The sequence below is a fragment of the Clarias gariepinus genome, chromosome 18, assembly GCF_024256425.1.
Source record: "Clarias gariepinus isolate MV-2021 ecotype Netherlands chromosome 18, CGAR_prim_01v2, whole genome shotgun sequence".
Taxonomy (NCBI): Eukaryota; Metazoa; Chordata; class Actinopteri; order Siluriformes; family Clariidae; genus Clarias; species Clarias gariepinus.
In genome coordinates, this window is record NC_071117.1 from 6,912,268 (window position 1) to 6,934,357 (window position 22,090).

General features: G+C 40.8%; 1 protein-coding gene across 2 annotated transcripts; it reads left to right on the plus strand.

The window, feature by feature from the left end:
• The first annotated feature begins 1,037 nt into the window (after positions 1-1,037).
• Positions 1,038-19,498, plus strand: slc25a10b (solute carrier family 25 member 10b). 2 transcript variants are annotated; one of them, XM_053477443.1, is made up of 12 exons: positions 1,038-1,419; positions 8,969-8,992; positions 9,111-9,206; positions 9,285-9,393; positions 10,534-10,582; positions 10,756-10,797; positions 12,164-12,207; positions 12,316-12,386; positions 12,882-12,974; positions 16,051-16,128; positions 16,444-16,500; positions 17,313-19,498. In XM_053477443.1, exons 1-12 carry the CDS (start codon positions 1,330-1,332, stop codon positions 17,412-17,414), a joined length of 855 nt encoding a protein of 284 aa, XP_053333418.1. In that variant the 5' UTR covers positions 1,038-1,329; the 3' UTR covers positions 17,415-19,498. The 2 variants fall into 2 exon arrangements, with proteins under 2 accessions (XP_053333418.1, XP_053333417.1); XM_053477442.1 differs by lacking the exon at positions 8,969-8,992 and having other exon boundaries at positions 1,039-1,419; positions 9,087-9,206.
• The last annotated feature ends 2,592 nt before the right edge of the window (positions 19,499-22,090 follow it).

Below are 22,090 nucleotides of genomic sequence, written 5' to 3' on the forward strand. Positions count from 1 at the left end.
AATTCTGTAATGATGTTACTATGATGCAGAAACTCCAATGCTTGTATCGAGCAGAATGGGCCACGTCCAAATAAAGCCTCATAAACTCTAGTGTTATTGTATCTATTTTTTTTTTACTTCTTCTCCATTTATTTTCCTTATTGTGTGTTTTAATCATTGACTTGTGTATTGAATCCTTAACACTGAATGGCGGATATACGTATATAGTCTGTTCAGATATTCCAAACAGTGGCTTGTTAATTATTTTCATGTTTATATTTTAAAGAAGAAAGTAAAAAAGAAAGAAAGGAAACAAATTTGCTATTTGTTCTTCACTTTTCCTTTCTATTACAGATCTTCAGTTATGATTCGGAGATGGTGATTATGTGCATAGACATTTCCTTAAACAGTGGATTTTCAAACATACACACACACAAATGTCAATGATGAATGCAGCAATACAGTATTTGCAGCTGAAGGTCCATATTAATTTTTCACAATCTAGTTGCTACATAAATCTGTCCACTAGATGGCAGTACAATGAGCTCTTGAATGAGGCTCAATGAAATGAACCTTTTGATGAAACCTCACCATCACTACAATTATAACCCCTTTAAAAATATAACTGGAGTCAGTATAATCACCACACACACACACACACACACACACACACAAAAAAAAAACATTTATAACTGAATCAGTATTTTTCCCTCCATCTCTACTGGTTAGTGTTAGACAAACTGACTGGGCATGCGCAGTAGGGCTTTGAGAATCTCTTCAGAATCTCTCCAAATTTATGTGAAAAGCTCTAATCCAGGTCAACAATAAAGTGACCACCGAGCGTGTACAGTAGTTCATGAAATATGTATAGCGTACACATTACTTTTCTTTAACTGAAACTGAATGAGGTGTTTAACAGGAAACAGGAATTATAATTGTTTCTCGATATTGCTGAAGTTTAAAGAGGACAGGGTCTCTGCCTTCCAGCGCACTGCAGTGCGCCTGGCCCTTTAAGAGCTCGTGGACGGATTTTCCGTGAAGCCGGAAGTAACAGGGGTCGCGCGCGCGGAGAGTGAGAGCGAGAGAGCAGCGCGTGAAAGAGCCCGGGCTCGCGCGTGAATTGTTAATAACCGATTGCAGTTAAAACGCAACAAAGGCGCGCGCGTGCGCACACACACACAGGGGGCCGTCCCTAAGCGCGAGCGCCAGCCATTGGCCCGTTGGTGAACTTTGTAACGAGATGTTGTCGCGCGGCGCTCATGCTTTCACCGATCACCGCTGAGGAGGATTATCAGTGACACACACTCACACTCACACACACACACACTGTACCGGTACCACAGGGGGAACATGACCGAGAAGCGGATCTCGCGCTGGTACTTCGGCGGCATCGCCTCGTGCGGAGCGGCGTGCTGCACGCACCCGCTGGACCTGGTCAAGGTGAGGAGAGCGAGCGAGCGAGTGCGCGCGCGCGGCGCTGCAGCGCGGAATGACGCAGCGCTGTGCTGTGGATAGCCATAGAGGTCAGAAGCCATGGACTGGTGAAGGTCGTGGATGAGCTGTTGCCTTAACGTCTGTGTGATGTTGTGTTTATGTTGTGTTGTATGTATATCAATCCTGCTATTTTGTTATTTTTGCCATTTCATCGTCTAATTTTTAGTTAAATATCACGCTGAAAATATACATATATACAGTATATATTTGTAGTGATGGAAGGAAACATTGATTCAGGGACATTTTGCGATTCTTCCATGTAGACATTTGTTTATCGCTGCAGTCAGACTGAAATTTACTTATTGTTTGTTTTCCCACATGTTTGCGTTTACGTGCCGTTGGTGGTAGGTTTCTCGCCCGGGTTCAACACACGACTTCACAAATACAGAAAGAAGATCATAGGTTAAGACCTCATAACCTTATAAATAATAGATTAAGTGCAAGAATCCAGTGTCGTCACATCGTCCATACCTTAGCTATAGTTCCCTGGCAATGATTTGTTAACCCCCCAACGACATGACCATTATAACAAGTCCTAGTCATGACTGTTAAAGAAAAACTGGCACATAGTATTTCTTTAGTGGCACATTTATTTTGCAGGTGTTTGTCATGTACTAGGAAAAGAAATGTTTACACTTAATAAAAATTGTAAATAAATATGTAAATCATTGTTTTAATCAACATCTTTATACATACCGCATGAAATATGACAATATTTAAAAAAAAATATATATATATTTTTATCATAAAATCAACAATATAAAAATGCACATTTATCAAAAAAAATTGCGTAAACCCATACTGAGTAAAATCTGGTTTTATATTTAGTTATTGTTTTAGTTCAGATCAAAATAAACTCACCAAAAATGCATTTAATGCGGCAATATGTAGTTAAAAGCGCTATATTAATAAAAGATTTATTGAACCGAATTCATGTTTGCACAAACGTTGTCACGTGGCTACGGCTTGTTATAATATTAACGTAACATTTGGTTATAATAAAGATGTAGAATTATGTTTTCATATATTTTTAATGGCGATTATGTAGGGGGGGGCAATCCGTGGGAATATTAAGTATAAGCCGCGCCCCCTTCCACACTAACCTTACATTAGTATTCACACATTGCAACGAAGCAGAGAGTCGTGCAGAACAAACCCTCGAGTCTGTTGTTTTATCAGGTTGTTGCTGATAAAGACGGAGTGGAGGAGTTGATTGCTGCAATCGGCTATAAAACGCTAAGGCTGGACAGCAATCGCACACAGCGGGCTACACAATAAAGCCTTTATATCAGGCCGGAAATCAAACTCCATCAAGGTTAGGGATTGTAAAGTAATAAAGTGTTGTGTTGACTCACGATGAGTAATAAAGTAATTTAATACGGACAATTAATAATAATAATAATAATAATAATACCTCTGATCATGTGCAAACACGTCGGTACAGTTCTGTGACGGTTCTGATCCTGAGTGTAGGTGTACTCAGGTACTCAGGGAGGTGATACCAGAGAATAAGGGACAACTTTGTTATCTGGTGTAAATATAATCGACTACAGCTCGATATCAGGAAAACAAAGGAGCTATTGGTGGACTTTAGAAAATCTATGATCTGTCTTGTGTGAGAAAGTTGAAGTCGTTTCAGAGGACAAATAAACAGCTGCGAGTCCATTCAGATAATACAATGGATTGGGTAATAAACACAACATCGCTTTAGAAGAATCAGTACTTCTAGTGATCTAGTAACCCAGTGTGAGGATCAATCCAATGACGGAAACTTCAAAGCACATTGTAAGTCGTTGTGGATAAGATCGTCTGCCCAAATGCCTAAATGTAAATGTTAGAAAGCCCAGAGTCGGCTGTGTTTTCTGAGAAGGCAATGTCTGGAGTATCATTCTGCAGATGTTCTGTGAGTCTGTGGTGGGTAGTGCCATCTTTATTGTGGTGGTCTCTAAGGGCTGGACAAATTAATCAGAAGACCCGGTTCTGTCCTGGGAATAGAGCTGGACCCTGTTCATGTCGGAGCCGAGAGGACGTTGTCTAAACTTCTCTCAAACCTGGACAATCCTCATCACCCATAAATTTCATTTACTTAATGTTCAGTCATTCATTTATTCATTCATCTGCTGGCTCAGTGGTAGGTTTCTCACCTGCCATGCAGAAGACCCGGGTTAAATTCTGACAACCTCAGCCCCTGGATGCAGTGCCGGTCACAAGCCCGCATAACATGGGATGGGTTCGTCAACATGGTCTTCCGGCATTAAACCTGTGCCAAGTTGTGTGCGGATGGGATGGTCCGCTGTGGCGACACCTCAAGGGGAACAACCAAAAGACTCACAACATTATTTATCTTTTATACCGCGTATCCTGATACAGGGTCACGGGGGTCACTGTACCTTAACCAAAGGAGTTTTTAGGCATGAGGTGGTGTCCACCCTGGGCGGGGTGCCGATCCATCACATGGCAAACATTCCAATTAGTCCAATCTTTGGACTGTGGGAGATACCCGGAGTACCTAGAGGAATCCCACCAAACACGGGGAGAACATGCAAACTCCATGCACACAGACCCCGAGGCGGGAATCGAACCCGGACCCTGGAGGAGGAGTGGGGCGAAAGTGCCAACTACTGCACCACCGTGCTGCCTGCCTAATGTTTAAATCTTAGAAAAATGAATGATAGCAAATTAAGTGAAAATTTGTTGTGTTTATTACCCGATTGGCATCCCATATTCTCAACACGGTTATTTATACGTTCTGAATAAGCGATGGCTGAGTGTGACTTGAGAGAGGGAGACGGGGACAAAGAAAGAGACAGGGAGGAAGAAAGTGGGACGGAGCAAGTGAGAGAGAGAGGTAGACAGGGAAAGAAGGAGGCAGGGAGACGGGGAAAAGACAGAGGGAGACGGGGGGGAGACAGAGGGAGACAGAGGGAGACGGGGGGGGGGGGGGAGACAGAGGGAGACAAGGTGGAAGAAAGAAAGAAACAGACAGGGTGGAAGACAGAGAGTGAGACAGGAAGAGAAGCAGTCAGAGGTTAATTTGAATGGAGAGCATCTCAGAGTCGAGACGAGACGGCGACAGTTGTTCAGTCTGTTCTGAGAGAGGTGTGTGTGTGTGTGTGTGTGTGTGTGTGTGTGTGTGTGTGTGTGTGTGTGTTTAGAGATGGTGACCTCTGACAGGACAGTAGTTTCATTTCTCATTTTATTTTGTGCAATAACTGTGCAATTAGTTACTAACACACAACTGGTGTAACACTGAAAAATACAGTGTGTGTGTGTGTGAAGAAGTGAGAGCTAGAGAGAGTGCTGAGCAGGACAGTAATTCCATTTTAAATGACTGACTTCTAAATCGCACTCTCCTTAATTACACACACACACACACACACACACACACACACACACACACACACACACAGAGCAACATATCTCAGAGAAAAGACAGGAGAGACACAGAACAAGACACACACACACATTCTCTCCTCTGTCTCTTGAGTTGCAGCTGGCCTCTTTGGCCTTGTTCCAGTCAATGTGTGCACGCACACACACACACACACACACAGCACAGTATATCAGGAATAGCAGGACACAAATAATTTGTGTTTGTGTATGTCTCGACTCTTTCACTTACTGACATGTCAGCACTTGTGTGTCTTTGTGCACTACAGTCCAGCATGCGTGTGTGAGGAATTAATTGGGGACACACACACACACACACACACACACACACAGACAGACAGACACAGTTGAGTTATTTAGCTTCCTGATAAGACTCGCTGAGTCACCGTGAGCTGTGAGGTCTTTAAGTGATTATACAGGACAGAGCAGAGGATTCTTACACACACACACACACACACACACACTCCTGTGATGTAACACTCACACTGACCTCTACTAGCAGGGGTTTGAACACTACACAGCTCTTACATACCAACACACTCTGTAGGCCTTTTTTCCCTTTTAATCAAATCAGCACACTTTTATTTTTACACACACACACACACACACACACACACACAAGCTACAAAAAAAGCTTTAAACGTGTTTAAAAAAAGAGTGTTAGTGTGTGCTGTTGGTCTTCAGTGTGTGTGTGTGTGTGTGTGTGTGTGTGTGAAGAGAGAGAATATGGAATGACTTTGTGAACCAGAAAGACCAAACAAAAGATATGGTGGTGTGTGTGTGTGTGTGTGTGTGTGTGTGTGTGTAAAAAAAAAAAAAAAAAAAAAAAAGTTATGCTGATTTGAATGAAAGTGAAAAAAGACACAACTCAGCATGAGGGAGAACAAGAAAGGGAAGGTGTGTGTGTGTGTGTGTGTGTGTGTGTGTGTGTGTGTGAGCTCTTTTAAAGCAACAGCACGGATATAAAATGCACTGGAAAGAAAAACACCACGACGTGTCGACATGTTTGTGCTGAAATGTAAAAAAGGAAAAAAAGCCAAAACCCAGAAAACTTGTTCTTTATTCATCCGTAAGAATTTAATCAGCAGGGATCACGTCTAAAACTTCAAAGCCAAAAAAAATGTTTGTTTAATGTTATACATGTAAAACAGAGAACGTGTGCGGCTAAAGAAGCTCCTTGTGATGTTTATGCACCACTGAAGTGACCGATCTCGCTTTACTAAAAATGTCCAGTTAACTTCAGGCGTTTTGGAGAGATGATTTCATTTGTGCCCCAAAAATGGCCAATTCTCAGTGTTATACTGTCTCACTTCAAACAATAATCATTTAAAATGCTAATTATTCATATTACTTTATGAGTATTGATACTAAAATTTGGTGTACGCTTCTGGAGGCACGTGACCTGCAAACACTGTTGTTCAAGTTAAAGCATTCTGTGCAAAATGAAGGAATACACAGCTTATGTTATATGGAAATTAAACATAGAAAACTACAGGTTTTTTTTTTAGTTAAAATAGCTTTTTTGGAATCTGCTCAATAGTTATTGTTAACACACACACCACTACCATAGTACTTTACATGAGAGATGGTTAAAAAGCAAAATAAATAAATAAATAAATCTGTAGTGTCCGTAACCATGTCGAATTCATGTTCCAATATCTTAACAATGTATCATTTTAGTATAAAAGACCTTTTTAGGTTTATGTCTTTTCATGTGAAAGTGTCATCTGAATGACCGTTAGGACCGTTAAAAGATTTGAATTCAAATAAGTTCCGGATTCTAAAACATAAAAGGGTTTGAAACTGTATTTAGCGAATGTGTTTCTTTTTATCTGATAAAAATATAAATGTTCATGCATATTTAGAAAAAAAAATAATAATAAATCCACGAAGCATGGATCAGGAAATAAGAAGCGTTAAGAGTTATTAAAAATGTTGGTGTTATATGATCCTATGTGAAAATTCACTTTTTCACCCTAGTTGAGACACTTTTTAGCACCGATACCATGTTTTGGCTGTTAGCTGCTTAATCACTGTTAAAGTTTTTGCAATGATTCGTTTCTCCAGAAATTTCAGCGTGGCTGGTGTTGAAATAAGTCCATGTCCAGTAATGCAATAATTTGCGTTCCTCTATAGTGAGAGTGGGAAAGATGAAACTAAAACTGGCCAAACAAAATCAGATTCCTTAGAAACTCACAGGTTTGTTTTTGTCTTGAGAAAGGATAATTATTTCTCTGTGAGATTACCAGAGAAATTAAAAACTCCATTCGAAGGTGTGTGCGCTATACTCTCCAGAGACACCATGCAACCGGATCCAATCAGGACGGAAGACGCAGCGGGAGTCCCAAGTGCACATCTGCCCAAGAAAACAAGTACTTATGAGTGTCCTCACTGATCCTTAATCTTGGAGAAACAAGCAAGACAGTGTGTACAGATAAAATTTTTATTTGAGTAGATGATGGATGCCTGCTGAACTCCGTCAGGGAGGTTGATGTCGTTCCATCTGATCTGATCTGACGTCATTGTGCAGCAAGACAATGACCCCAAGCATTCTTCCTGGATGTGTAAGATTTATCTGGAAATGAAATTAACTGGTAAACTCCCTTTGATGTCTCGGCCAGATCAATCACCCGAGCCGAACCCGATCGGGAGGGTGTGTGAGAAGCTGGACTGAGGAGATCGAGGACACTGCTGCCCAGGTGGCACTGAAGGCCTTTGGGAAGTGCCGCAGGAAGTCCAGGAAAACTGATCAGTAGAATGCCAGACACTTACTGCTGCAATAGTTTTTGTTTGTTTCTAATTAAAGTAAATTCTGTTTCTTAAATACAGTGGAACCCCCGGATTATGAGTAACGTGGTTTGCGAGTGTTCCGCAAGGTGTGCAAAGATTTTTTTATCAATTTTGACTTGAAAAATGAGCATTGTCTTGGTTTACGAGCACCAAGTATCATGTATCACGCATGTGCTTCTTGTTTTGATGCCGAGCATCACAACTGAGCCAACAGTTTTTTTCTCTCTTGCGCTGCGGAATTGTGGGTAATCATCTCAGTGTTAGTCTTAGTGCTCGTCTCTTACTGGTATAATCAACATCTGTGCACGCATGTACTGTTTACTATAACACTGTGACCACGTGTGTATGTGTAAAACATATTTTATTTTGTGTTTGTAAGCGTGTTTGTACAGCGCTCGTGTGCGCGCGTATAAAGCAAAAGCAAGTCTCATTAGAGGGTAAAGATTTATTTTTTCTCTCCCTCTCTGTATCAGCCTGTCGTGTTTCACTTTACCTTTGAAAAGAATCGCAACAGAGCAGAGTGTCTGTGCGAGACTCTCTCGCCTTTACGAACTTTACAGCAGTGATTCCATTAGTATGCGCTCACGCCAGTGTGACTAGCAATGTTCCTTGCTCATTTTCCCAATAAAACAGTCTCTCCGTTAATGTGTGTGTGTGTGCGTAATGTGCGTGCACACACACACACACACACACACAGCGCATAAACGGAAACACTTATCTGTTGGAATTTTTTTTTCCTTTTTTTAAAGGTAAAGTGCAGGTTATTTTGTTTTATTTTTACTTTATATTTTGTATTAATTATACTCATAATTATAAATATTTTTATGTATTTATTTTTTTTGGCCTGTAGAACAAATAATTTAAGTTTCCATTATTTCTTATGGGAAAATAAAATTTGGTTTACGAGTGTTTCTGGAACGAATTATGCTCGTTATCCAAGGTAACAATTATGAACAATTAATTGTTGTTCGTTTTTTTGTGTTTTTTGATCCATTTACAACCAATTTGATAGAATAAAACCAACCCAGTATTTCTCATCAAATACACACAAAAGTGATGATTAAAAGATATGTATGGATAGGATGAGGATGATGAGGAGCATGATGATGATGATGATGATGATAAGGATAAAGAGGAGGAGGATGATGATGAGGAGGCAGGGTATGAGGAGGAGGATGTTGAGAATTATAAGTGCATCTGCGGTCACAGCAGGAGGTGAAGATGAGGATAATGGGGGTGATAATGGGGTGGAGGAAGTGGTGATGATGATGATGATGATGATGATGGTGGTGATGATGAAGGTTGTCGCCCTCAGGTGCACCTGCAGACACAGCAGGAGGTGAAGATGAGGATGATGGGGATGATAATGGGGTGGAGGAAGTGGTGATGATGTTGATGATGATGTTGGTGATGATGAAGGTTGTCGCCCTCAGGTGCACCTGCAGACGCAGCAGGAGGTGAAGATGAGGATGATGGGGATGGCGATGCACGTGGTGAAGCACGACGGCGTTCTGGCGCTCTACAACGGCCTCAGCGCCTCCATCTGCAGACAGGTGTGTGTGTGTCTGTCTGTGTGTGTGTGTGTGCGTGTGTTGCATGACATCATTAACACTCTGTCTGTCTCTGTGCAGATGTCTTACTCTCTGACCAGGTTTGCTATCTATGAGACGGTGAGGGACATGATGGGCAGCGAGGGGCCAATGCCCTTCTACCAGAAAGTCCTGCTGGGGGCATTCGGAGGTAACACACACACACACACACACACACACACACACACACACACCATTCTGCTGAGTCACAGTGTCGCCTACATGAACTGTTTCGTGTGTGTGTGTGTGCTTATCTCCTGATTCAGTGTCATTATTTTGGGAAAAGAGGAGTAGACCACAGCTGTGTGGAGGAGGTGTCTCTCTGTCTCTCTCTGTCTGTCTCTCTCTGTCTGTCTCTGTCTGTCTCTCTCTCTCTCTGTCTCTCTCTCTCTCATTGGCACTTCCTAATAAACTCCCATGGGGTATTAAGGTATTATCACCTGACCTAAGCAGCTTAATATTTACACTGTCATCTGGGAATTGCTTATAACACACACACACACAACACACACACACACACACAAACTACCTGAGTGGGTGATAATTAGCATGCGATGCTAAACTCGTGTCACGTGTTTTGCACTTATGTTGTCTCACACCTTACATTCAGACTCCTCAGGGTCCTAAAGACTCCATTTAAAGGTTGTGCTTGGTACAAGGCTGTCTGTCCCTCTGTCTGTCTCTCTGTCCATCTGTCTGTCTCTCTGTCCATCTGTCTGTCTCTCTGTCCCTCTGTCTGTCTCTCTGTCCCTCTGTCTGTCTCTTTCTGTATCTCTGTCTGTCTCTCTGTCCATCTGTCTGTCTCTCTGTCCCTCTGTCTGTCTCTCTCTGTATCTCTGTCTGTCTCTCTGTCTGTCTGTCTGTCTCTCTCTGTATCTCTGTCTGTCTCTCTCTGTATCTCTGTCTGTCACACTGTCTGTCACTTTGTCTGTCTCTCTGTATCTCTGTCTGTCTCTCTGTCTGTCTCTCTGTCTTTCTGTCTGTCTCTCTGTCTTTCTGTCTGTCTCTCTGTCTTTCTGTCTGTCTCCGTCTTTCTGTCTGTCTCTCTGTCTTTCTGTCTGTATCTCTGTCTATATGTCTGTCACTCTGTCTTTCTGTCTGTCTCCGTCTTTCTGTCTGTCTCTCTGTCTGTCTGTCTGTCTTTCTGTCTGTCCTTCTGTTTGTCTTTATTTCTGTTTCTCTCTCTCTCTCTCTCTGTCTGTATAGCAGTCCATCCATCTGTAATGTATTATTATTATTTTCTTTACCCTGTGTGTCCACTTATTTATATGTTTGTTCCGTGACTCTGTAGGTTTTACCGGAGGTTTTATTGGGACTCCAGCAGACATGGTTAACGTCAGGTACACACACACACACACACACACACACACACACACATACACACACATTTATACATTTAGTTAATAATTTTTGTATTTTGAAAGATGTGCAATTATAAGTGATTCCTGCAAACTTTGTGTGTGTGTGTGTGTGTGTGTGTGTGGGCTCTCCTGTCCGTGGTCACTGTTGTTAGGATGCAGAACGACATGAAGCTCTCACCCGAGCTCAGGAGGAAGTGAGTCCGTCTCCTCTGACCTTCTAACCTCACGTCTCATCACGTGTCTCCTCTTTATTCACTTCACACACGTAAAGATACAGGTGTTACTGTAACGCGTCCTTTCAATGATAAATCCACACACACACACACACACACACACTTACTTTTATCCTTTATCGAGGTGCTTGAGTGACTCGGATAGCCGATAATATCAGACATCACTCTGTTATCAGCTGCTATATTTCAAAGCGACAGAACCGTAACGAACTGACATCAGGAGATAAACAAACATCCTCCTGTCTGAGGTGATGAAGAGAGAAGACTAATACAGGAGGACGCGCAGTTACAGAGGAATACACTCACCTTAGTGGAGAAGACAGTGAAATCTGACTGTCTGTCTCTCCAGCTAACTGTTTGTGTTCACACATTCTGTCTGTCTCTCTGTCTGCATGTCCAGTGCTCTCTCTGCTTTTTCTAGCGGTCAGTCTGTCTGTCTCACTGTCTGCCTGAATAGTTACTTGTCTGTCTGTCTAGCTGTCTGTTTAGCTCTGTCTGTATGTCTTTCATTTATCTGTCTAGCCGTTTGTTGGTCTGTCTGTCTAGCTGTGTTTTTCTGCCTAGTTATCTATTTGTCTCTCTGTCTAGTTGTCCAGCTGTTTGTCTCTGTCTGTCTGGCTGTCTTTCTGACTAGCTGTCTGTCTAGGTATCTGTCGGTCTGTCTGGCGTCTTGCTTTTTTTCAGACTGTTTTTACTGGTCTGTCTGTTTAGTTGCATGTCTGTCTGTCTGTCTGTCTGTCTGCCTGCCTGCCTGTCTGTCTGCCTGTCTGTCTGTCTGCCTGCCTGCCTGCCTGCCTGTCTGTCTGCCTGTCTGCCTGCCTGCCTGCCTGTCTGTCTGTCTGTCTAGCTAACTCACTTTTTGTCTAACTCTGTTTGTTCGTTCATTTTTCTGTCTAGTTGTTCGTTGGTCTGTCTTTCGAGCTGTCTCTTTCTGCCTGTCTGTCTCTTTCTGCCTGTCTGTCTCTCTGTCGGTCCGTCTAGTCGTCTCTCTGTCTGTCTGTATATTAGCCATTTTAAAGGATGAAAAGATAAAAGTTAAATACATTGTAGCCAAAATGATCGACACTTCGTTTCTAAATGATAAGTTTCTTTTTTTTCATTTAATGTTTTACGTTTAATTTCATTAACTTATTTTTACCCAGGATCTGATTTTATTCAAATAATAAAAAAAAAGTTAGGTTTGTTACTAACTGCATGTTTAAATCTAAAGCAGAGATTTTTTTTACAGCACCTCTCTAAATCTGTCTCTGTTCTAACTCATTTATTGAAATGAGACATTCAGTTTAAATTGTTTGTTTGTGTGTGTGTGTGTGTGTGTGTTCCTCAGTTATAAGCACGCTCTGGACGGCCTGTACAGGGTGTGGTACGAGGGTGAGTTTACTTCAGATTTTAATAACAAGTCTTTTGAAACAAACAGGTCAGTTTGTTGACAGTCTGTGTGTGTGTGTGTGTGTGTGTGTGTGTGTGTGTGGCCATCAGAGGGAACGAGAAAACTGTTCTCAGGGGCCACCATGGCGAGCAGCAGAGGGGCGCTGGTGACCGTCGGACAGGTCAGAGACGTTAATCACACCGTTACGCCGCGCTCATGTGTGTGTCTCTGTGTGTTCTAGGAGACTCGGAGACGTGCGGCTGCGTTACCATTTCTGAAAAAACACTTCTAAATATATGCTAAATCAAATAAATATTTTAATGATCCATACAGATGGGAAATAAAAGTAAAAAAAGTTAAAAGTTAGAAGTAGAAGTAAAAGTTAAAAGTAGAAGTAAAAGTTGAATGTAATTTTTTTTTAAAAGTGAAATAATATTTTATAATCGAGAAAAAACAGGTGCTTTTGTTCAGAGTGCAGTTACAAATAATTACATTTCTAATGAAAAATTAAATGTAATTAAAGCTGTTTTAGTTTAATTGATGAGGGACGAAAGGAGGAAATGATAAGAGGTTTAGAACATGTGACTTTAATCATCACTAATTAGCATCATTATCTCTCTATATATATATGTGTGTGTGTGTGTGTGTGTGTGTGTGTGTGTGTGTGTGTGTGTAGTTAGCGTGTTACGACCAGGCGAAGCAGCTGGTGTTGGCGACGGGATTCCTGGGAGACAACATTCTCACTCACTTCCTGTCCAGCTTCATCGCTGTGAGTATCGAGGCCTCCGATTGGCCGATCATGACGAGTACGAGTCGTTATCAATCACGTACGACGTAATTGCGTTGCGCGAGCACGGGGCGGCGGAGGGTCTCTGATGACGTTTTCATTATGTTTTAAATCCCACGTTAGCTGAGCTTGTTGATAAGAAATGGAAGTGAAGTGCTCCCCCTGGTGGTGGGGGATTTACAAGATGAACCACATTTACAGTAGGGTTATGAATATGACAGGATTGTTATTACACTATAAAATACTGTATGACAGCCAATCAGCTTGTAGGATTAGTGTTTCTGCTTTTAAATATGGCATTGCATTATTAACATAATAATAATAATAATAATAATAATAATGTTAGTAATTATTTCTAGGAGTAGTAGTATTTTGTCCATATTTAATTTTTACCTTAAAAAAAAAAGAAATGTCTCCCTCTAGTGGTGGATTGTTCAACATGTACATGATGGCGTGCGTGAGACTGAAAGCGCCAGTACTTCATCATGTGCCAAGTTTTAAACCAGTTAAGCCAGTTTAATGTAATATTCAAATACTGTCGCATTACAGCCTGGAGGGTGAACATTGCCAGGTCTGTCGTTTTCCCGCATGATCTGTGTAAGTGTTCGTATGTGTAATATACACTCATATAAATTCACTCGCCTGCTTTCACATGCATATGAACTTGAGTAACATCCGATTCTTAATCCATAGTATTTAATATGATTTTGTCCCCGCCCCCTTTGCAGATATAACAGCTTCAACTCTTCTGTGAGGGCTTTCCACAGGGTTTAGGAGTCCGTTCATGGGAAGTCCAGAAGCGCGTTTTTATTGGGTCGAGGTCAGGACTCATAACACCAAACTCACTCATCCATGTCTTTATGGACCTTGCTTTGTGCACTGGTGCGCAGTCATGCTGGAACAGAAAGGGGTGTCCCCAAACTGTTCCCACAAGGTTGGGAGCTTGAAATTGTCCAAAATGTCTCTGAAGCATTAGGAGTTCCTTCTACTGGAAGTAAGGGTCCAAGCACAACTCATGAAAAATAACCTCACACCAGTTCCAACATGACAGCGCACCAGTGCACAAAGCAAGCTCAATAAAGACATGGATGAGTGAGTTTGGTGTGGAAGAACTTAACTGGCCCGCACCTCGACCCGACAGAACACTTAAAGTTAAAGACTGAAGTTGAAGCTGTCATAGCTGCAAAGGGGGCGGGGCCAACATCATATTAAACCCTGCGGATTAAGAATCGGATGTTACATAAATTCATATGCATGTGAAGGCAGATGAGCGAATACTTTCGGCAGTATTGCATACAGAGAAACCTCTCCACGTGAATGTCCCCTCTCACGAATTTAGCAAGAAATTAGCCTCCACATATGAAATATTTTCGCCACACGAGCCGAACCGAAGTGAACAACGGCTAAGTTGCACTCAAAACTTTGTTCGTGCGAGTGGAAAGCTAGGCGAAGTGAGTTTACACATTTAAACGAATTTTTCAACCAGCGAAAGCTCTTTGGGCTAAACGTCATTTAATTTTTATTTATATTTGTTTTTGCCAAAAAGGGGCGAAATCACCATGGACCATAGGATACGATAATATGATACCTAGGAGCCGATTCGATTTGTATCGCGATTCTTTCTCTAAGTATCACAATTTTATAAACATGCCAATATATACAGTATTGATTTAATTAAAATTCTAAATAAACTCTATGGAATAATTTGTCGCTACTGCGATGCTGCTGTGCTGGTTGATTAGCTTAGCGCTCGCCACCTGTAGGATAGTCGAGGAATTGCAACATTTTACCACTTAGAATTCAAAACATGTATAGAAATGAATTGCTAAATAAAAAGAAAACTCTCTGAGATAAACTGCTCGTATTTTGGTCAGAAAGACAAATCAAAACCCCTATTTGACTGCAAAGATCTTAGCAGACTCAGGAGTGGTGGTGCACCGTTCCACAAGACCTTCATGAAAGAGTCAGCAGAAGAAAAACATACCTGCGCCACCATCATAAAATCCAACGTCAGAAGTATTTAACAGAACATCTACAGAAGCCTGGTGCGTTTTGGAAACAAGTGCTGTGGACTGATGAAGTTAAAATAGAACTCTTTGGCCACAATCAGCAAAGGCATGTGTGGAGAAAAAAAAGGAGCAGCGTTTCATGAAAAGAACACCTTGCCAACTATTAAGCATGAGGTGGATCTATCATGCTTTGGGGTTGTGTTACAGCCAGTGGCACAGGAAACACTGCACGGGTGGAGGGAAGAATGGGTTCCAATATATACCAGCAAATTCTGGAAGCAAACATCACACCATCTGTAAAAAAGCTGAAGCTGAAAAGAGGATGGCTTCTACAACAGGACAATGATCCTAAACATACTTCGAAATCCACTATGGAACACCTCAAGAGACTTACGCTGAAGGTTTTGGGATGGCCATCACAGTCCCCTGATTTCAACATCCCTGAAAATTAGTGGGTAGATCTTAAAAGAACTGTACATGCATGACGACCAAAGTATATTACAGAACTAGAAGCCTTTTGCAAGGAAGAATAGGAGAAAATCTGAAGTACAAGAACTGAAAGACTTTTAGCTGGCTTTAAAAAGCGTTGGAAAGCTGCGACATCTGCCAGAGGGGGTGTTACTAAGTACTGATTATGTAGGGTGCCCAAACTTTTGCACAGTGCCACAATAATGTTTTTATTTTTGTTCAATGTATGGCATAAGAAGTAACTATGCAACAATGTTTGCTGAAAATACACAGAGACTGTGTTAACATCTTTTTAATTAAAAAATCACCAAAATCTGTTATTTATCAAGGGGTGCCCAAACTTTTGCATAAGCCTGTATACATCACCTGTGTGTATATAATTTCTCTTTAGTACTTCTCTAACCTGCTTGATGTGTATTTTAAGGATATTTTAGCCAAACACATTAGTGATGAGAACGACTAGACTTGCTCCGATCCATTAGCATTAAGCTCCACTTGTTTATTCATATCCTGTGTCTGGGTTTGTGCATCCTGTTTATATTATATTACTCTCTCTCTCTCTCTCTTTCTCTCTCTCTCAGGGAGGATGTGCTACGTTTTTGTGTCAGCCGCTGGATGTGGTGAAGACACGACTGATGAACTCTAAAGGAGAGTACAGAGTGAGTATGAGTGTGACACGGAAACTCTCCCCTGATGAACGCTTTGGACGGATGGAGCGAAAACCTCAGACTTAGACTGTAAGATTAAACCTGAACATGTGGAGACGTCTGAGGAGCAGGAAGACAGGATCAGATGAGGGCAAAAATGAAGTTCTTGGGTTCAGAATGGGGTCCAGTGTGTTTGGCGCGTGAACCTGTCAGCACCATGTGACATAATAAATGAATAATTGCTGTGGTATAAAATCAATAAAATATTTAGTCCTGTTATAGATAAATAAACAACTTTGTGTGTTTGTGTATGTGTGTGTTTTATAGGGAGTGCTGCATTGTCTAACCGACATCGCAAAACTAGGACCACTGGCCTTCTACAAGGTACATACAGTACACACAAACAGTATATATATATATATATATATATATACACATGCACATGTACACACACATATACACATGCAAACAAAATTTGGATTACGAGCATAATTTTTTTCCGGAAGTGGCCTTGTATTTCAAAACACTCGTAAACCAAATTTTAAGATTTTACGGAAAGAAAAAATGGATCTTTGCCCTCTAATGAGACTTGCTTTCGTTTTATACGCACGCGCACGTACACACACACACGCTGTACAAACACGCTTACAAACACAAAATAAAATATGTTTTACACACACACACACGTGGTCACAGAGTTTTAGTAAACAGTACACGCGTGCATGGATGTTGATTATACCAGGGAGAGACCCAGCAGGGGAGATGATTACCCACAATTCCACAGCGTAAGAGAGAGAAAAACTGTTGGGTCAGTTGTGATCATGTGATGCTCGGTGTCAAAACAAGCAGCGCATACGGGATACTCGGTGCTCGTAAACCAAGACAATGCTTGTTTTTAAAGTCGATTTTTTTTTTTAAACTTTGCCCGTCTTGCGGAACACTCGTAAACCACGTTACTCGTAATCCGAGGTTTCACTGTACATAAACATACATACACATACTGTCCACACATAAACAGATAATGTACACAGACATAATTCACACACACATACAGTACACATAAACACACACACACACTTCTTTACACATGGGGCGGTCGACAATTCTAACCTTTTTCCTCTCGTTGCAATAAATTCTTATACAAATGTTTGCTCTAAAGTTTCCGATCTCTCACTTACCGTCCAATCACGTTGCAGGGTTTAGTTCCAGCTGGGATCCGATTGGTTCCTCACACGGTTCTGACCTTCCTGTTCCTGGAGCAGCTGAGGAACTACTTTGGCATCAGGGTGGTCAGCTGAGTGTGAGCTCTGAACTTTGACCATTTTGGCCACTCCCACTACCACCGTAAAGAGCCTGGGCCGAGCTGGATCTGGGATGTGCCCTCTATCTCACACACACACACACACACACACACACACACAAACATATAGAGTTATATCTTAAATGAATGATAATAGGGCATTATTGTAACGTCACGGTACATCACCATTCTCGTCAGCCCTGAGGGCGCGTCCCAAACCACACCGTGTAGACTACAGTGCACTATTGAGCCTTTTCTGTTTAACTAGAGCCCACTGATTATCCTGCACAAAGTATTGGCGCCCCCCATTACCACTACTTCCAAGTGGCGTCCAGGTTGTTGATGAAAAGGTTGGCGGTTCGAGCCCCAGCACCATCACGCTGCCACTGTTGAGCCCTTGGGCAAAACCCTTAACCCTGTCATGTCCAGGGGGCGCTGTGTCCTGGTTGACCCTGCGCTCTGATACCCAGCTTCCTAACTTTGATATGTGAAAATAATAAGTTCACTGTTCTGTAAGGTACATATGACAAGTAATTGAATCTTAACCATATTCGGTACTTTTTTTTTCCTCCCTTTTTTAAATCAACACCATCTGCTCATGTTTTTACCCAAAAATAAATAAATAAACCTGATCTAAATTTCCAGCATGTATAAAGAAGCAGCAGTTGCTTTAGATTTTCCCCATCCTTTAGACTAATAGAGGTTTATTTCATTCTGCATGTTGCCTCCAGGAATCACGTAATTAACAGCTTTAGGGGGATTAAAAAAAAAAACAGCTTTCGAGTCAAAGATTCTTCACCATTCAGCCTCATTATTTTGGATTTTTTTTTGCCATATGTTTCTAATGCTTAAGCTGATTTTGCTTTTTCCTGAGTCAGTAATTTCTTTAAGGGCTATCAAGGCAGTGATGGCGAGTGAACATACTGTAAATTAGTGTTAAAACTACAGTACAACTAAGGACAAAAAAAATACATTTGCAAGAACCACTTATTTGGTGTAACTCGACATTTATACTTCAAAGCGGTTCCAATACATTTGTATTCAACTTACTATGACGCTTTAAGAACCCAGAAATCCATATCTTATTTTTGAAGAGCAGTCCTGTGAACGAGGTTTCTTAAGTTTCACAATTACAGCTTGTACGTGACTTTTTAACCGATGTGCATAGAAGTGTTAGAGAGGAAAGTAAGGGGCTGATATGTTTCTGTACAATGTAAAAAAAAATATATCAATAATAATAAATCCTAAGCCTAATTGCAGGGATGAGGATTTGTTTTTTGACATATTCAAGACGAACCCCATGGATATGGAAATTTACTGATCAAAATAAGCAAAAACTCTGTTTGCTTAATTACGTTCCAGTTGCACAGAGTTATTTATTTAGATTTGTTCAGTTAATGTCCACATATTATTATTATTATTATGAGCAGCACTGTATAAAACTCACCAATCCTTTGATCATCCTTTTATACTGCTGAATGCATGGGGTGCCAATACTTTGTGCAACACAAAAAGTCCAGGCCAGTAATGAAAATGAGCCAGTTAATAATTCAGAGTCATAACTACAGCGTCATCATATTTCTTTTAAAAGTCATTTCCACTGCCGAGGTTAAGTACGTGAGACCGAACGCACCATGTTCCTGAGTCAGAGCCTTTATAGATTTACTAGAGTTTAAAGTTTAATAATGGAACTATGCGAGAGTTGATTTTATTTGTGTTTGTGTGTGTGTGTGTGAATTTGTATCGGCTGTAAAAGCCAGGACCAATTCATACCGCAGAACAAAGTTTACTGTAGTGCTTCGAAACTTCAGTTTACAATAAGATTAATGCTGTATGTCATAGATATGCAAAAAAAAAAAAAAAACTGACAAAAAATGATTTGTAATGAAACTGGAAATCAAAGCCAGACTGGGATTGCAGCTGGAAGACTTATTGCTGGAGATTTAGCTGAGAATCATATAGTGAATTAATTTCTACTAATGAGGTTTATTATACAGTATATATAGTAATTAAAGACTAAAGCTGGAAAATGTATGGAGAATATTTTTAATCATGAATTAAAGAAATAGTTTGTTAAATGAACTATGAACTATTGTCAGTGTGATTTATTATTATTATTATTATTATTATTATTATTATTATTATTAATTTCTATAAATAATTGGCAGCACGGTGGCTTAGTGGTTAGCACTGTTGCCTTGCACCTCCAGATTCCAAGGTTTGATTCCCGTCTCGGAGTCTGTGTGCATGGAGTTTGCATGTTTTTCCTGTGCTTGATGGTTTTGTTTTCCTCCCGCAGCTAAAAGACATGCAGATTAGGCTGATTGGCGTTCCCAAATTACCTGTAGTGTGTGAATGTTGGCGGGAGGTCCTACCATGGTCATAAAATTGGAGTAAATACAGTAGTTACCACTGGCCTCCAGGCTCCCTAGTTGAACGATTGAGGTTCCTAGATGGATGGATGGATGGATGAGTTATAGATAATTGATGCATAAAGTTCCCTTTGAAATTTTATTTACCAGTGGAAGTCCTCATGTATTGTTTTTTTACCTGATGTTAATCGCAATATCTTCTTACACTTTGATGCTAATCGGTGGCCTGTGGAGGGCGCCATGGTTGTTTATGATCGTGAGAGAGAGTGAGAGCGTGAGAGAGGATGAGAGAGGTCAATAAAGTGAGAAGATCCAGACCATCAGAGTTTATGCTGTGTGTCTCTGTTTTGTCGAAATGAAAAAGCTTTTTTTCTTCTTCTTTTTTTTGGAAATGAAAGATTAATCGAATCAGCCTGTTTGTCAGACTGCTCTGGTTATTTATTTGCTTTAATGCATATGCAAGTTTTTTTATAAGCATAGAATATGCATAGAGGTTTGTGTGTGTGTGTGTGGTACTGACGGTTGTTTAATTTGTCTGTGTTTTAATTCCAGTCTCGTCTGCTTTAACAGATATTCTCAGCTTAGACCCACGCAGCCACTGTGTTTTAATGAAATTAGTTGTGTGTCTCAGGAAATAAACAAATTAGTCAGTTAAATTACGTTGATGAATGTTTTGCAAGTTTCATGTCTGCAAACCCACACCATTTTCAGGAGATGAAACGCTGCTTAGCTGGATAAGGGTCTACTAATGGACTCATCCAGTCTAAACCCCCTGATGAAGTCCTGTGTTGTGTTGCTGCATGATGACATTCCTTCATCATAAGTTCCATCGTCAATAAAGATCAACGAGAGTGTTCCAGAAGGAACAAGGTCATGCCATGGCGGTACCTCCACCGCGCTTCACCCCTCAGCTTGTATGTTCTGGGTCAGGAGCCGATTCTTTCTTTCTCCACACTCTGGCATTTTTTGTGGCTTGTTGTCAACTTTTGTGGCTTGTCTCTGTATTTCTTAGTGAATTCCAGCCCTACTCTTACTGCTGATGTGTATGTGGTATGGTCTCTATTGATCTGCTCTCAATGACTCCTTCGAAAGATGGATTGTGGGTCCTGCCTGCTGAAGGTTGTTAATGTCACTGAGTATAATTTTAGGGTTTCTTTTCAGGTGTCTTCTCCAGAGTGATTTACATTACATTTAATTATACATCTTAGCAGTTGAGGTTGAAGGGCCTTGCTCAAGGGCCCAACAGGGGCAGCTTGGTGATGGTGGTGTTTGTACCTGAGACCTTTGGACCATAGTCCAATGCCTTAACCACTGAGCTACCCCTCTCCGCACAACACCTTGGCTCAGGTTTTACACTGGATTTTCTTCCTGACTCAACTCTCCTATTTTATCCATTGGAGAAAAAAATGGGTGTGTTCAAAAAACAAAGGGTGCATGTTCTAATTTTAACATAGGTAGATATGAAAAATCTGAAAATGTAAACTTTAATCCATCATCTCATATATATTTCCATCTCATTCGGAAATGTCTACAATGTTCAAAAAGCCTTTCTGGTACAATACTTTTAGAATAGACTACCGATTGATACCAAGTAGATACCAGTACCAGGACAATTAAGTATTAAAGGTTTTGTAAAACCAAATGAATTAGTGACTTCATATTTAAAAGAAAATGAAAATACAACACCTGTGTTTGATTTATTTTGGTTATTCTTGTCTAAAATGCCTTGAGCAAAACCAAATGTGGAGCCAGGAACAGTTCTGAAATCTATATCTGTGACCAGCAGGGGTAAAGTTAAGATAGGAATCCTTGGCCTCCTAAAGAGAAAATATTATGCTGAGCTTTCAAAAAAAAAAAAAAAAAACCTTCTGAGCTTTCATTCAATGGCATTTCCTCACTTGCAGGGCCCCGGACAAGTCTCTCGTATACGTCTTCATTTATAGCGCCAAACATCATAAAGCTGTCATTTCAACTGGAGTTTTCAGACAAAGTCCAGCAATATCGCATGGGTTTAATATTTTTTCGACTTGTGAAGGAAAAGTGAATTTGTCAATCATCTGCATATGGATAAGGAAATGTTACCTGAAACCGTAGGCTATAGATCAGTTTTAAAAGGCGCTATTTAGACTGGATTAATTTTGCACAGCAAGTCTGGGTATTTTATAAAAATCAGGTGACTGGTGCTTAAATTGAAGGTGTGACTTAAGTAGACCTGATGGTTCGATGAACCAGACTGTGCACTAGTGGTCTTCTTGACCTTGACTTCACCTTGATGATTGGTAGGTCACTGGAGAAGGTAGAT

Coding starts and splice junctions, on each gene's coding strand:
- slc25a10b (XM_053477443.1), top strand. CDS start 1,330: ATGACCGAGAAGCGGATCTCGCGCTGGTACTTCGGCGGCATCGCCTCG. Junction 1,420..8,968: donor ACCCGCTGGACCTGGTCAAG/GTGAGGAGAGCG, acceptor TGTCGCCCTCAG/GTGCACCTGCAGACACAGCA. Junction 10,583..10,755: donor GCAGACATGGTTAACGTCAG/GTACACACACAC, acceptor CACTGTTGTTAG/GATGCAGAACGACATGAAGC.